The sequence below is a fragment of the Ischnura elegans genome, chromosome 5 (assembly GCF_921293095.1).
Source record: "Ischnura elegans chromosome 5, ioIscEleg1.1, whole genome shotgun sequence".
NCBI lineage: Eukaryota > Metazoa > Arthropoda > Insecta > Odonata > Coenagrionidae > Ischnura > Ischnura elegans.
This window is the reverse complement of record NC_060250.1, coordinates 16,967,535-16,982,631: the sequence shown is the minus strand read 5'-3', so window position 1 is coordinate 16,982,631 and position 15,097 is coordinate 16,967,535. Positions and strand designations below refer to the sequence as shown.

Here is a 15,097-nt window from a genome sequence, read left to right as displayed (position 1 = left end):
GAGTCGTGACAAATTTTGTAGCAATACCTCCTCTTAAAGCTTGGAGCTGTGAGAATTTACTTTCGTAATTGAAATCAAGGTGCTTTAATTAAATAAAGTTGGCGCTGAATTCAGGTCGAGCGGCCAGATTAGTAGCAATATGAGTTCATTGAAATAATTTACAGCCTAATTTTGCCTTTCTAGATGGTAGGAAACTATATTTGAAATTATTTATTTAAATAATATGCACGAAAGGTTGGTTGGATCTCTTTTGACCTACGTCATTGCGATAGAACCTAAATAATTAATCGGCAAGGAGGTTCCTTAAAGCTAAGAATTTACTAGTTTCCAATCAGTGAAGTGGAGAGAAATTTGGAGTGTGGGAGACCCGTCCAATATAGGGTTGAAATTTCATTTTTCTCAAGGCAAACAGGCTCGAGGAAGCGGAATTTTTGGGCGTTGCTTACTTTAGGGTAAGTTTTTATTAGTCCTATGTGTCCTGCGGGCATTTTACATTCTTTTCCGCTCATTTTGACATCCGTCTTCGTTCAAATTTAAAATCCTACTGGCGGCAAGCTATTGTAAGTAAGCAAGTAATTGGCGAGATATTTTGATGACTATTGTATTATTTTTTCATTTCCATCTGAGTGCAAATCAAATGCTATAACAAGAAGAAATTATAATCTCCATAGCTCGTGGATCACCCAGGGTCATTACAGTCTTTAACCTATTTTTCACCAAGATATTACTAAATTCCTGCGCCAACTACAAATTTCCGCCGTAGCCCGCCATGCAATTTAGCAATCACAGTAGCATCGTGTTGCTCCCTACTGCCATCTGGTGTCCAGCTTCAAAAAAGTGAAAATAAAAACAATAAAAGCACAAGGAGCTTGTTGGGGCTGGCTTTAAACGGAATACCTCCCAGTCCATAGCGAGAGGGTCCGTCGTTGGGTGGTGGTCGCTTGAATAAAACACAGCCGTAGCAGCCTTCCTCTCTTGAATTTCTCTCTCTCTCACTGTCACCCTCTGCCACCCTCCCTTCGCAGCTTTTTCAGGACGACTCGCGTTGTTTCACACGCTCCCTGCCACTCCCACGCCCTCGCACACAGGATCAACTCTGAATCGCCATCGTTTACCCTTTCTCTTCCACGGAGATAGGATTGGATACCGGTTATCCGCAAGTGATCCCTATGAAAGTTTTTACCATCCAAGATGCAACGATTACTGTCGAAATTGAGTATGCTTAAACAACTAAATATCATCAACAATCGTCGGCAACTTTCTATGTTGTCCACTTATCGAATCGATGGATAAATGATTACGATTATTATCATCATCAAAAGTGACCAATCCGAAGATTAATTTGACCTAGCTCTCCTCTCCACTCTCCCGTCTGCTAACCTTTTTATATCTACGCATTTCTTTTCTTTTACATCATTAGTAACTTGTCCTATGCAACTCATTTGCGGCCTTCTTTGCTTTTATTCTCAATCACTTATCCTTCGACTATTTTCAACATCAAACCGCAATGAAAATACTTACAAAGATAGATATTCTAGGGTTGGCAGGTGATGCCTATCGTATTTAGAAGGCCTTTGAAATAATAATGATTTCTGATTGCTAAAGATAATTAATTTTTCGCTATTAATTACATGTAATTGTAGAATTATAATGGTTTCTTGGGGATTAGAGCACACACATTCCTGTACAAGCATATGAAACGCCCTGTGTACATAGTACTCGATAAAACAGCAAGTGAATCATCGTGTAGACTAATGGATAATGTAACACATACAAGTGTATGGCTGCTCTCCCTAATATTAATTGCCAGTCTTCGTTTACCAATCAAGGACCAGCCAACCGAAGTGAACTTTCCAATACCCACGTCCAATGACTAACCCTTACTTTCTCCATCCCTCTCACCCAGTGACCTTTTACCCACCCTTTCGCGCTATCCTTTTACCCATACATCTCCATAGTAATAACTTCTTGTGTTATTGATATCCGCATTTTTATTTCATTGAAGATGGTGAATCAAGGGAGCGCAGTAGCCCAGTGGGTAGAGCGGTTATAGATAGATAGGAAGTAAGAGGTAGTAGGTAGAGTATTTATAGTGGGGTCCCGGGATCAAATCCCAGGCGAAGCTTTTAATGGAGAGCCCAAATGAAAATCCTCTAAGGCCGAGGTAGCCCATGGAAAGTAACAGATCTGCCTTGCTCTGATCGAGTGAAGATCCAACCTTCAAATTGAATCACTGAGTGAGAGAGGTGGAATGAAGTTTTTAAAAAGTTTTTCTCCTAACTCCAATAGATTATAATACGGCGTTATCATTTTTCGCATTTTCCATTGAAAAAATATTATTCAAGGAGCTTGGTAGCCTTGGAGAAGACCATTTGGCTATCACCCGAAGGGTCCATATCACGGGTGAAGCCTTAAAAATTTTCTAACGCTTCTAAGTCCTCCCGGCACGAGTAGATATGGCCACGGGGGAAGGAAAAGGAATGCGTTTGCATTGCGCGCCTGTGGCTTACCCCTTTCTATCCTAAGCAGCCATGATTTTATATCACTGAGTGAGAAAATTTTTGTCAATTGAAAAAGGAATTTTTATGCCTCTGTGTCTCAGAATTTTTATGTAGTTCATCCCAGTTATGGAGAACTAAGCCGGGAGGCGATGTTAAAATCCGTGTTATTGGGAATAATGTTTGATAAGGGGTTTAGGGACTGAAAGAGTATAAAATTTATAGATGTAATGAAAGAAAATGTACCTAACAATATAAGTGACAACTGAAACGGGAAGTTCAATTTGAAAGTACGGGATAGTCCACGATTTCTAAGGTAAGATCTTCCTAAGTAATTTTCTTTAGCGGTAATGACTTATGACGGAGAGTGTTCTCCTTCTGCGGTCTAATCCATCATTCAGTGCATTAGTAGGTGCATTTGTACACAACCTTTGACAAATAATCTCCTCTAAATAGTGTCCTCCCTGTCATTTTTGCACAAGTTGACCGAATCAGTGCTGGATATGGTGGATGAGGAGGTACAGCTTCTAGATGAGGTATGGAAAAAAAGGGAAAGCAAGGATGGAGCGATTACTAAGCGGGGAGGGGATGTTGAAAACCGTGTTAGAGGGAAGAATGTTGGGTAAACAAGGGAGAGGAAGATATAGAATAAGATTTTAAGATCGAATGAAAGGGAGTAGGCCTTATTGTGAATTGAAGAGGAAAGTTCACGAAGGGAGTGGACTCTGCCAGAATACTTCTTAGATATTCCATGTAAACCAGCTTTAATCGGTGGAATACTTAAATAATTGGATATCACACTTAAAAAAGAAAAATATTATGATGAAGAAATCCGAAACAGTCCGGCATTCGAAAATTTTTAGTAAAAATTGAGGGTTTCCTCTGCTTCATATTAAGGCACCCAACCGAACGAATATCTTCTCTATATTTTCTTTCTCTCGTCGTTCTCCCGAATAGTCAAGAGCCCGGGCAACCTTTCTCTCCTGCCGCTCCCCCTCTCCTATCTAAACTGCTTCGCCTTTCCCCCCCCCCCCCATATCCTACCCTTTCCCCCCCCGATGACTACCCCGTCCGCCCCGCTAGGTCGCCGGGTCGTGGGAAAGGAGCACCTATATCCCCTTCGAGCACAGTACTTCCTCTGCCCTAAACCACACTCCCACGCACCTCCCTCTAACTCTTATTTAGTCGGCCTAACCGGTTCGTGTAGACGAGAGGTTCGGAGAAGGATGGCTTTCCTCATTACTGGCGAAAATCTGTGACCATCTCAAGTCGCGTCTCGTTTGATTCAATCGCGAAGGTACCCCGCGTGGGCGTGCGAATGAAACCAGATATGGCGATCCGGCCGGATTATTTTCTCACGAAATTCTCATTTGCTGTATGCGGCGCTAAAAGACTGAGGTTAGTTTGTAAACGACGAGAGAATTATTCATTTTGTTTTGTTTTCGTAACATTAATGGGACCAACATGTTGACAGAAATTCGAAAGTAAGGATACATGAAAGTTAGATAGTGAGATAACATATAGAGTAGAGGTATTGGACATTTATGAAAAATAGAAAAATGTATTGACACGGAATGAGATAACATTGAAAGGAGTAGTGGATAGAGTAGACTTGATAAAGTTAGAAATGGTACAATAACGAAGATGATGGAATTGGTAAAAGATATATTCGACGAAATAGAAAGGAAGCAAATTCTCCTGTTTGGCCACGTTAACAGGATAGTTGGCGTCAGGTGGCCCAAGCAAGTATTGGGTCGGAGAGCTCCAGAAGAACTTAAAAGAGAGGATGACTTGGAGTGAATTGGAGATAGGGAATAAAGAGAGCATTGGAAACAAGAGGAATAAGGGCAGAGGAGTGTAAGTGACAGAGACATGCGATGCAAATGAACACGGTGGGTGAGGAAGGAGGCGCGAGTGGATTGAGCACTTCGTCTTCCATGCAAACTTACCCCAACCAATTAACTACCTTTGATGAATAATTAAATCATGAAGAGTCTTTTATTTCCGTAGGTTAGGCTATTGTGAATTGAGTTTTAGCTGATAGCTAAATGTTAAGTACGGCTGTAACCGCATATTGAAAATTAGGACTTCTTGGCGTTATTGCAAAAATCCGAAATCAGGGAATCGGGCCAGATCCTTTTCCTGGCCCGTTGGCTCCTCACCATCATCATTATTATCATTAGTCAACAATCCTAAGATGGGTTCGACACAGTTCTTACTTCTTCTTCAGTTTGACACTTAGATGGGTTCTTCATTCCGCTCTCCTATTCGCTAGCTTTTTCAAAGTGATATATTTCTTCTCCTTTAAATCCTTAATTACCTGTCCTATGTAACTCATTCGGGACCGTACTTCTTTCTTTCCACCCATCCTTATACGATTGCTTTCATCACGCATCATGCGTCATAATGCGGCCAACTTAGTTTTTTTTCCTATTTTTTATAAATTTCTCACTTCTAAGAAATTTTACCTCGTACGGTTCCACGAGAAATTTTGATTGGGAGTGTTATAAAGCTTTTGGTTTTTGTACCGAGGTCGCTTCGTCATTGGCTGGCAAATATACCCACTGGGCTACCGCGTCGTCGTTAATTGTGTGAATAAAATCGATAATGTGGTGAGAAATTCACTAGTGTCAACGTAAATGCAGTCGCGACGAATACAAAATGATTTCCAGGGATGAGGTCGGTGGGTCATCTTCGGGTTTCCTTTGGATCATCACGCACGCAGCCATCCACCCCCCGCACTATTCCGACTCCTTTCACTTTCCGCTCTCCGCGGGCATCACTCGTTCCACCGAAGGCTGCCAGGGGGGCTAGCGAGGAGGAGACTGCATAGGCATCTATCTCCGATCGCATCTGAGTGAGCGGTGTATCTTAAGTGCCCCTGTTTAAGTGCCCCACAGTGAGACGTCCCTTTTTGCCTCCTTCCAGAATCTCCATACTAGTCTGTCCGTATTGCTCGTCTCAATTTCTCCGTGTCCTCTGCTTCTCTTATTTGCATTTGCATTACTTAAACCGTTTATCCACGTAATTATTTTATCAGTTATATTTATTATTGTTTCATTTATTCATTTAATATATATTGCTGCAAGAAGTGGCGTATCTATGGGGGATCTAATATCCAATATACACCAGATAGAATAGTAATTTTTTCCGACTCACACTACTGCTGGAATTTTAATCCTCATATACCTCCCCCCCCCTTGACCTTATCCTGTATCCGCCACTGCCTGCAAGTAGGCTATCACCCGGTGGAAACATAAGAACTCAAATGAATTAAAAGCCTACCTACCTAAGAGCAAACTAAAGGGACAGAATATTTTAATATTTGCGTGGAAGATCTTAAAAATTTCTTCAAGTGCGTCATTCCACTCCTCTAATCCTCTACATAGGAAGAATACCTTCAAAATGTCCGTTTACTACTTCTTGAACTACGTTTTGAATTTGTGATCGTTCCTTCCGCTGTAGCAAGGTTAGCCCAAAGTTAGGTTTGCATGGAACACTTTACGAATCGCGTTGACCTGTATTTCCTCTCGAATCAAGCTTTCTTTCTCAATCTGCCGAAATTTATCTCCGTAAAAATGCTTGTTTTAGTCGATACTGGATTTATTTTACTCCCCATGTATTAAAAGTAATCTACGAAAATGTTCTTCGTAAACTTAATTCGATGAAATGGAAATATTTTTTTAGCTTGGACCTCTCAGAACAAAAAGACAACAACAGTGGTCATACTGTCCTGGGAAATTCAATTCATGCAAACATTTAAAAGCTACCTTATAAAGTCGCCATTTACGAATATTATATATGTCTGTGGAATTTATTTAGGATTGGATCTGTAGAATTGTCCCTGCGTTCCGTTCGTCATGCTAGAGAATCCTCTTGGTCTCACAATTTTTTTACGCTCTTTTTTACGAAAGGAATGTATCGATGTGATTTTTCATCGAAATTGGCGCCGATTGTCTCTTTTTTTCTTGCGAGCATTCCGGCTCATTGAGCCTCCCTGTACGAGATTATTCACGAATATCCTGCCTCGCTTGAGGAAGAGCAATTTGCTTTAATTAAGTCTCGTTGGTCTGAGAGAGATTCTTCCTCTTAAAGAGTTATGGAAGACCAAGCGGTTGTTGAAACTTGTGGTTAGCAGATAGGAAGTTATTAATGATGTCAGGCAATAAATTTCGAGATTGTTCATTCAAGTGAATGAATAGAAGTGAAAACAGAAACCATGGATTTCTTTAAATATCTTTAAGCCACGCGTAAGTGAATTCATCTCAGTTGGGTTTTGGATTATTTTTAATGTAGAAAAATGAAGTGTTAAAACAGTCAATCGATCGAGAACTTTCGTAAAATTTCTGCAGTCGTGGAACTATCTTGCTATTGACTCGCAGAATTGCTACGTTGACCGAATAAAAATTATTCATTCCCAAACGTACGTATTTTTAATTTATTTGGGAAACTATTTGTCAATTATCTTAAGGTAATTTTTCGTAAATATTTTCATAATATTTTGGTGTAGTGAAAGATAGCTCTTTGTTGATAGCTCTACGATGCTCTGGCTAGTAGTTCTTACGGAGGGAGTCTTGGACTCTACACTAGGTCTCCACTTGGGAGCAATTCTCAATAAACATTCTAATTTCCTTAAGAGCTAGAGGAAATTTGATAGAACGACAGCTGCTCCACCCCCAAGTGTGCGAAGGTGGCCCGGAAGTGAAATCAACGATGGCGCTTCTATCCGAGCCGGGCAGAAAACCTTCTAAATCCTTAAGGCCGTTTTACACGGTACACGGAATTGCGCAATCTGACGTACGTGCGAAGACGCAATCAAAATTGCGTCGTGTAAAGCGGTGAATTGCTAGAACACATGCGAGAATGCGTAGATGCGAGACGGCAAAATAGCCCCTGTTCTAATTTCGTTCATGCATTCGCGCAATTCCACGCCATTTTAGAAATTAATGCAGCTCTAACCTGCGCAATTCCGTGCCCCGTGTAAAACGGCCTTTAAATACATCGGTGACGGAGGTCAAAAGATAACGTTCATATCTTTGCTGGCCTCCAAACGCAATGAATTAAGATAAGGGAAAGATCTATTAGGGCCGTTTTACGCGGGGCATGTCATTGCGCATGTTAGCACTGCAAATATGTTGAAGTTGCGTGAATGCGAGCTTGGAATTATAGCAGAGGCTATTTTTCCGTCTCGCATCCACGCACTCTCGCATGTGTTCGAGCAATTGACCGCTTTACACGACGCAATTTTGATCGAGCCTTGGTACATACCTACGTCACATTGCGCAATTAACTGCCCTGTTCATTACCCGGCACCTGTACATAAACTCACGGTTATGGTGGTATATTAGAAGATCGCTGACATGAGCTTCATTTTTAGCAATAAATGATTACTTCCGTCACGTAGCGTATATCTTGCAGGCTAATACGTATGTTGACAGGTATCCTAGCGACAGGCGCGCCACTCCGTACGAATCTATTTACGGTGACCGGCTGCAATAAATGGCGTTGCGGAAGTGGAGAATCTTGTATGCAATTTTCATGAAAATTTTAGTGGCATGAACTCTAATACAAAATCTATTTATGTTAAGTTTATGTCACTAATTGCGCTTTCTCTCCTTTCGTTTGTTTAGGCACCGGCATTATGAGGAGGAGCATGAGTGGGCGTGTACCAACTGGTTCGAGTACATGCTCATGGTAGTGCTGGCCAGCCTCTTGCTTCTCGGCGCCCTGACGCTCGTCCTCTTCTGGGTGCTCTACTACCGGAAAGGATTCGCATGGACGGAGAACCCACAGCTGCAGTTCAACCTGCATCCCGTGCTCATGGTGGCTGGATTCATCACGTTCAGCGGATTCTGTAAGCATCTACTTAAAAATAATTCAACTGAGCTTCAGTGCTGTTACCGACGTCGATATTAAGGCAATGATAATTGCACTGTATGCTGAAATGAAGTATATACAGGGTGTCCCATTTATCTTGACCACCCGAAATTACTTTTTGTCCAGATACAAATTCAAAAATGTGTCAAGCAAATGTTCATTAGCCGTCAGGGGGACATTAATCAGCATGATTGCTTTCATTGTAGCTTCGTTATTTACAAAGATATGAACAGCGGTATGTCTTTTTTAAATGGCACCTATATTTTTTATTCGGTAATTCATTTCCTCTCCTATAACTCCTCCTGTTCATATCTTTGTAAATAACAAGGCTACAAGGAAGGCAATCATGCTGATTAATGTCCCCCTGACGGCTAATGAACATTTGCTTGACACATTTTTGAACTTGCATCTGGACAAAAAGTTATTTCAGGTGGTCAAGTTAAATGGGACACCCTGTATACTTTGAAGTTCCTGGAAAGATTTCATGTTACAAATATTACTATTTTGGAAATTATAAAATATAATCAAGACGTATAGTTTTCTATTATTTGAGAATTCATCTGAATATGGAAATATTACAAGACTGAAAATTGGGGTAGATCACTAAAACCGAAATATCAATCCATTTAAAGAATTCGCTAGCTTTAAGGGCGAGGTAAGTTACTTTGAAAAGTAACTTCTTCATCTAATCATTAGCTCATCATTTTAAAATTTTAGTCCAAGAAGGATATAGTTATGTAATTTTTGTTTAAATTACGAGAAAATGAATATTTGCTTCCCTTGTTTCGGATAATGCAAATTTGTTTTTTTTTCTATGAACTTCTTTATTATTTTCCGGGTTATTTTTTCAGCTTACGCAATATAGAAAGCTTGGTTCAACCTTACTAACCAACATTGTCTTATGGTTGTAACAAATCTTGGGGAATTATTTATGAGGATTGTACAAATGATCATGCTCAAAATAAATTATTTAGTTACCTCTACAGCACTGATCTTTGGGGTTGCCTTAGAATCCCATTTATTGTCAATACTCGATGTTACTTTTATTTTTTGCTCTGGAAGCAATGGAAATTATTATTAATGAATAAAAAACGTGAAAGTTTCCGCCAACTTTTCACGGCTTAATGAATTTCGGCTAATTAAATCGTTTAGAGAGAACCGTTCATTTACGGATGGAATCGCTCACAAGAATATGAACGGCAGGGTTCGAGGTTGGGGAGCTGCTGGGGCTCTTTGGCCCGCCGGACCGCCGTTAGTGACATCATCAACTTGTCTGCTAAAGGGTTGAAGGACGTCGATTTTTCGATGAGATTAACTCGAAAAGTTGGCTGTAAATCGAAATCGCCTTAATTCCTGGCTGCGCCCCTGCCGAGCAGTGAACCCCATTCCAGCCCTAACGCCGCGCTTGGCGGTAAATATGGTTTATTTCAAACTTTCCGCGTGAACGGAGGTGAAATTGCCACGAGAAAAAAATTCCCCTGGACCGGGAATCGAACTGCGTACCTTTTCGCTAACCGGGCCACTGCGCTATCGAGGGTCTATAATTCCTATGGTTTGCCAAACGTCCATGGTTTTTTCCAAATTTCAAAATTTTGGAAAAAAAATTCCAAAACCGAAATTTTTTTTCCAAAAACGGAAAAAAATCTCCTTTCCCGGGGAAATTATTTTCTCGTGGCGATTAATGTGAATCGTAATAGGTGGTTTGCTAAAAATCGGAATAACATGGGAATTATCCGTGCACTTTTCTCGTTAGTTCAAAGTTTCAGATTTTTTTATGCGTAGGAAAGAAATCAATTCTTTGAAATTCTGTTTCTTCAAAAAGGCAGTGCAAATCTGGGTGCATTCGCTGCCTATTTGGCTGTTATTTTTCCATAAAATGGATTCCATTATACGGAGTATAATGTTGAAAACACATGAGTGGTTTCTAAGTTTAAAGTTATTTTCATTTATATTCAGCTCTATATCAGTTATAGAATGCTCATTAAAACGAGCGATGGTTTAAATTTTTTTCGGATGATTTCAGTGCAATTAAAACTCTTATGGAGTCTTTACCCAAAGTCTGTTTTACACAAAGCATGTACTTTTGCAACTCAGAACTGCATTTTTTTCTCAATCTGACAAGCAATTTTTGTGAATGCATGGGCTAAATTAGAACATGAGCTGTTGTGCAATCTTGCATTCATGCATTCTTGCTTGCATTCTAGCAATTCTCTGCTTTACACAACACAATTTAAAATGCACTGTTGCAGGTCCATCAGATTGTGCAAGGATATTCCCATGTAAAATGGGTCTAAAACAATAAAAAGAATGATATCAGGGGTATTTTTTAATCCAACTGTTATTGGGATTTGGATTAACAATCTTTGTATGCATAGGCAGATCTAGGGAGGTGGGGGGAGGGGGCACGTGCCCCCTAGTAGACCCTAAAAAAATATGCAAGATTTTTAATACGGTCCCATAATCATTGCGCTCGTTTTGTATTACGAGGTATCCTCATGCCCCCCCCCCCCCCCCAGAACAAAATCCTGGATACAGTCTTGCTTGTGCCCCCCCCAGAAAGAAGTCCTGGATCCGCCCCTGTTTGCATGCATTCTGTTAAGCGAATTAGTTGCTCAATGTAATTATTCCAGCATTGAATGAATGAGTTATCTTCTAATTTATTCCACTTCAGCTTTGCTGCTCTACCGCGTGTGTCGCTGCTGTCGTCGCATTTACGTCAAGCTCCTGCACACCATCTTCCATGCCCTGGCCATCCCATGCATCGTGGTTGGCTTTCTCGCTGTGTTGGACTCGCACAACCTGGCCACGCCACCCATCCCCAACTTCTACAGCCTGCACTCATGGATGGGCCTGGTGACCATGGGACTGTTCGCGCTCCAGGTACTCCGAGTGGTAAATACGCAGCACAGCAAATTTTTTAAACCCCAGCATCCCAATAGCTACGCATAGTCTGGCTATACACAAAGCTATTCTGAAACACTCCAAATGTTTGTGAAGATCTGCTGTAAAATAAAGCTCCAGGAAAGATTTCGTGCTATGAATACATCTACTGTTGAAGTTACAATCATACAATATAGTTCTAGTTTATTGTTTGATAATTCATCTGGATATGACAATCTTATATGATTGAAAAATCCTTTCTCTAACTAAACAGGTTAATAATTTATTTGAAGCCAATAGCCAAATTTATTCACTTTTCAGTTAATAAATTTAATTGGGTTGAATATCTTCTGAGTTTTCTTTGATAAAACAATGTATACTCCACTAACAGTGTTACTTCTTGAAATATATAAGATCATGGATAAATGTAGATATACCTACATTTGAGATGGTACCCCATAAGAGCTTTTATATATTTTATGTCATTTCATTGTGGATCGTGTTGATAAGAATAAATTAGGAGGCTTTAATTAAATTTCTCACCCTCTAGTATGAACATTATACAATAGTATTCATCTTCACAAACTGCCGAATGGAGTGTTAACTGTGAAATAGCATTTATTTTATTGGAAAAGCAATTATGCCTTCATTAGTTTTCTGTCTCTTTATTTCTACTTGCTTTTTATACTTATTGTTTGTCTAAAAAATGAATTCTGACGTCAGTCTCTTTAAAACTGATTTGAAAAATGTGAATGTATCATTTGCTGCTTAAAACTTCATACCCTACAACTCAGGGTTGGAACTGCTGTCCTTTTAATTCCACTAACTTTATTTTCAATTTTATATGTTTTCCTACACATTTTAAAATTCTCATCTATCAATAAATTTTAAATTATGGAATGAAAGCACTATAAATCAATCTTTTTTCAAAAATAATATTCTACTCACAAGCACTAAATTTACCTATAATGTAACATAACGAAGCCAATAATGAGCTTACTAACATAACAGCTTTTATTTGATTCACTTTTATTAACCTTTGCTAACATAATTGTACATTTTAAACTAAGATACTTCTTCTTAACATGTAATTTATGAATTCATTTCTAAGTGTGTGCAATGGCAATGGAAAGTATTGCGTAACAGCAATATTAATTGTGGTTGATGGGGAGTTCCTGGCAGTGTTAGAGGAAAAAATGCAGCTTAACCTATATATATATTGATGTACCTAAAAGTTTCTTTAGGGCATTCATATCATTTTTTGAGCAATGAAATTTTTAAAAATTGAATTTTGAAATTTTAGAAAAATAAAATGAAATAAAACTTTCCAAAACTTCTGAAATAATCTGACGCTGAGTCGGTAAGCAAATGGAAAATTAATGTATATCATACACTCCAATGTTCCTATCTGAAGCAATTAGGGAGACCAAACCAAATAACTGTTCTGTTATATCAGGTATTTAGGTATTCTGACTAAAAGATGCAAAAAATAGCCATTTCGGTTTTTGCTTGACAGTGATGCTGACAATAAATTTTCCTGTCTAATTCAAAGGTGCAGTTCAAAAATGCCCTTCATTTTTTTTTATTTTTTGTCACCTAGACTAATTTTTCATCTTAATATACCTAGTAAGTTGACAGAAATTTTTTTGACTAAAATAGATGGAAACAATTAAAATATTCAGTTGAATCTTGTCAGAAAGGAGGATGGTGAAAAACACTCATGTCCACTTCATCAATGAAAGTAATCCTATCCTGATTTTTAGAGAATGGATTAAATGAAAATCATTGTTTTTTCACACCAGTATGATTGGTTTAATGAAGTTTACTTCCCTAAATTGATTGACATGGCTACTTTATACTGTAGGGTTGTATTATTCAAACTCCTGATGAAATGGAATGGTTAGGTACCTATGTAGTCAAATTTTGGTTAAACCCAACCAATTGCTTCATAAATGATTATTAAGAGGAATGATATTAAATTTCATTGAGCAAAATAGAAAAGCAAGAGAATAATTTTTATTTTTAGTAGTTTATGATTCAGATGTGAAATAATTTTCAATATCTCTCATTCTTTAAACTTCAACTCTTGAATTTCAAAATATGTTTTTAAGTTTTCCAAAATTTCCATCATGAATTTTGAAAATTTACACACTTATTTATACATCAATATGCTAACCGTATCCTGGAAGCTGTTGGGCTCATACATATAATGATATGTACTAACTTTTGAGTTGGTTTGAAGGACCATGCACAGCTTCCATAAATTGAGCTGAAATTTGTGGATTAATGGAGATGTAATTGATGGCTCTCGGCATACTTATCTGTATAAAAGCAATCAATGTTTTCCTTAACATTGCTAATATGATAAAATGAATATTAGGTATGTGTCATAACATTGCATAGTGATAATTTTGATGAGTCATCAAAAATAAGGTGGTTTTAGGAAATCCATTCCATTATTTATTACATTTCATTTCTTGGTAATAGAAAATATATACTTTCAGACAGATTCCAAGAATAGATATTTCCTTTTTGATTTCAATATTTGAATATTGAGAGACAAAGAACTCATGAAGGCTCTAATTTTAAACTTCATATGTTGACCCTGTGTTTGGAGGCTTGGGAAAAATTTTGCTGTGTTTGCGGAAACCCATTGGTTCTTCTCACTAGTTGAGATATGTTATTATAAATGTGTATTCCTAATTAAAACTCTTTTCCAGAAAGTTGTTCAGCATCAAAGTTTTGCTGTCTGTAAATTACTATGTCTATCCAAGATTGCTTGCATGCATTTTTATGATGTAAAGGTTTAAAACATCGTACTTAATTCTGATACAATTGTTCTTCAGGCATAATGATTTAAATTTTGCAATAAATTTTCATGCGTTATGTGAGAGTATTGTATATAGCACCGCTTTCGCACTATTTTGAAAAAGCTGATAAGTGCTGCATTTTTTCAATATGTGTTTTCTTGTACCTGTACATACATTATGGTCTTGAAAAGTTGTATTGAGTGATGGTGGATGATTGATTTATTTATTGGTGGTGCAGATATTTGTCATCTCCAAACTGGGGTTGCGGGAATAGGGTCAATGGCTGAGTGTCCATTAGTGATTAATCACCAATCAATAGTTGGTAAATGTTTAAATATTTCTAGTCTAACACCTTGCCTGGCAACGAATTTTTGTTTGAAAATTCCACAGAGGAAAAAATGATTAGCCCTGACCAGGATTTGAACTCAGACCTCCTAAATTCACCCCTTGTGATCTACCAAGTGAAGTTCTTCCTCTGCTGTGTTTATTATTATCACCTAGGATAAATGTGGGAGATGCAAATTGTGTACTGATCTAGGCAAATGGTTTTTCCTTTAAGGAATTTTCTCACGAAAAGTTCACTTGTGGAAGACTCCAAAAAAGTTACACCTCTGGGGTAGTCCAACATTATTCCTTAAATAAGCACCTACCTCCCTCCTACCACTCAGCACTATTTTGTGGGATGAGTATTTTAAAGGTTTAAAGAGTTTAGCTAATGGGAACCATCTTTAGACTAGTTCTTGGTGTCATGAGAATAAAGTGAAAGGCAAAATGAAAATTAAGATGATTATGTGGATGTAAATGAAAAGAATCAAAGAAGTGAGTTATTTGGTGGGAGAGGAGAGGAAACCAACCAGATGAGATTATTAGTAATAATCATTTCTTATTAATCAGCCTGAGTGCATGGTACTATATTTTATATTGTAGAAAACAACATATAGCATGCTAAATTGAAAAATGATGATACATACTCTCGTGTCTGATTGTCAAAGTTCTTCCAATACTAGGTAAGTAAATAACTAATTTTGTAAT

At 38.3% G+C, this 15,097-nt stretch overlaps 1 protein-coding gene across 5 annotated transcripts in view; it reads left to right on the top strand.

The window, feature by feature from the left end:
• LOC124158540 (plasma membrane ascorbate-dependent reductase CYBRD1) overlaps positions 1-15,097 on the top strand; it is a 369,658-nt gene that overhangs the window by 344,227 nt on the left and 10,334 nt on the right. For 3 of the 5 annotated variants that reach the window (XM_046533674.1, XM_046533676.1, XM_046533679.1), the window contains 2 exons: positions 8,129-8,352; positions 11,047-11,267. In XM_046533674.1, coding sequence (XP_046389630.1) covers positions 8,129-8,352; positions 11,047-11,267 — 445 coding nt within the window. The remainder of the gene's footprint in view (positions 1-8,128; positions 8,353-11,046; positions 11,268-15,097) is intronic. The other 2 variants (XM_046533677.1, XM_046533678.1) reach the window with 1 other exon arrangement.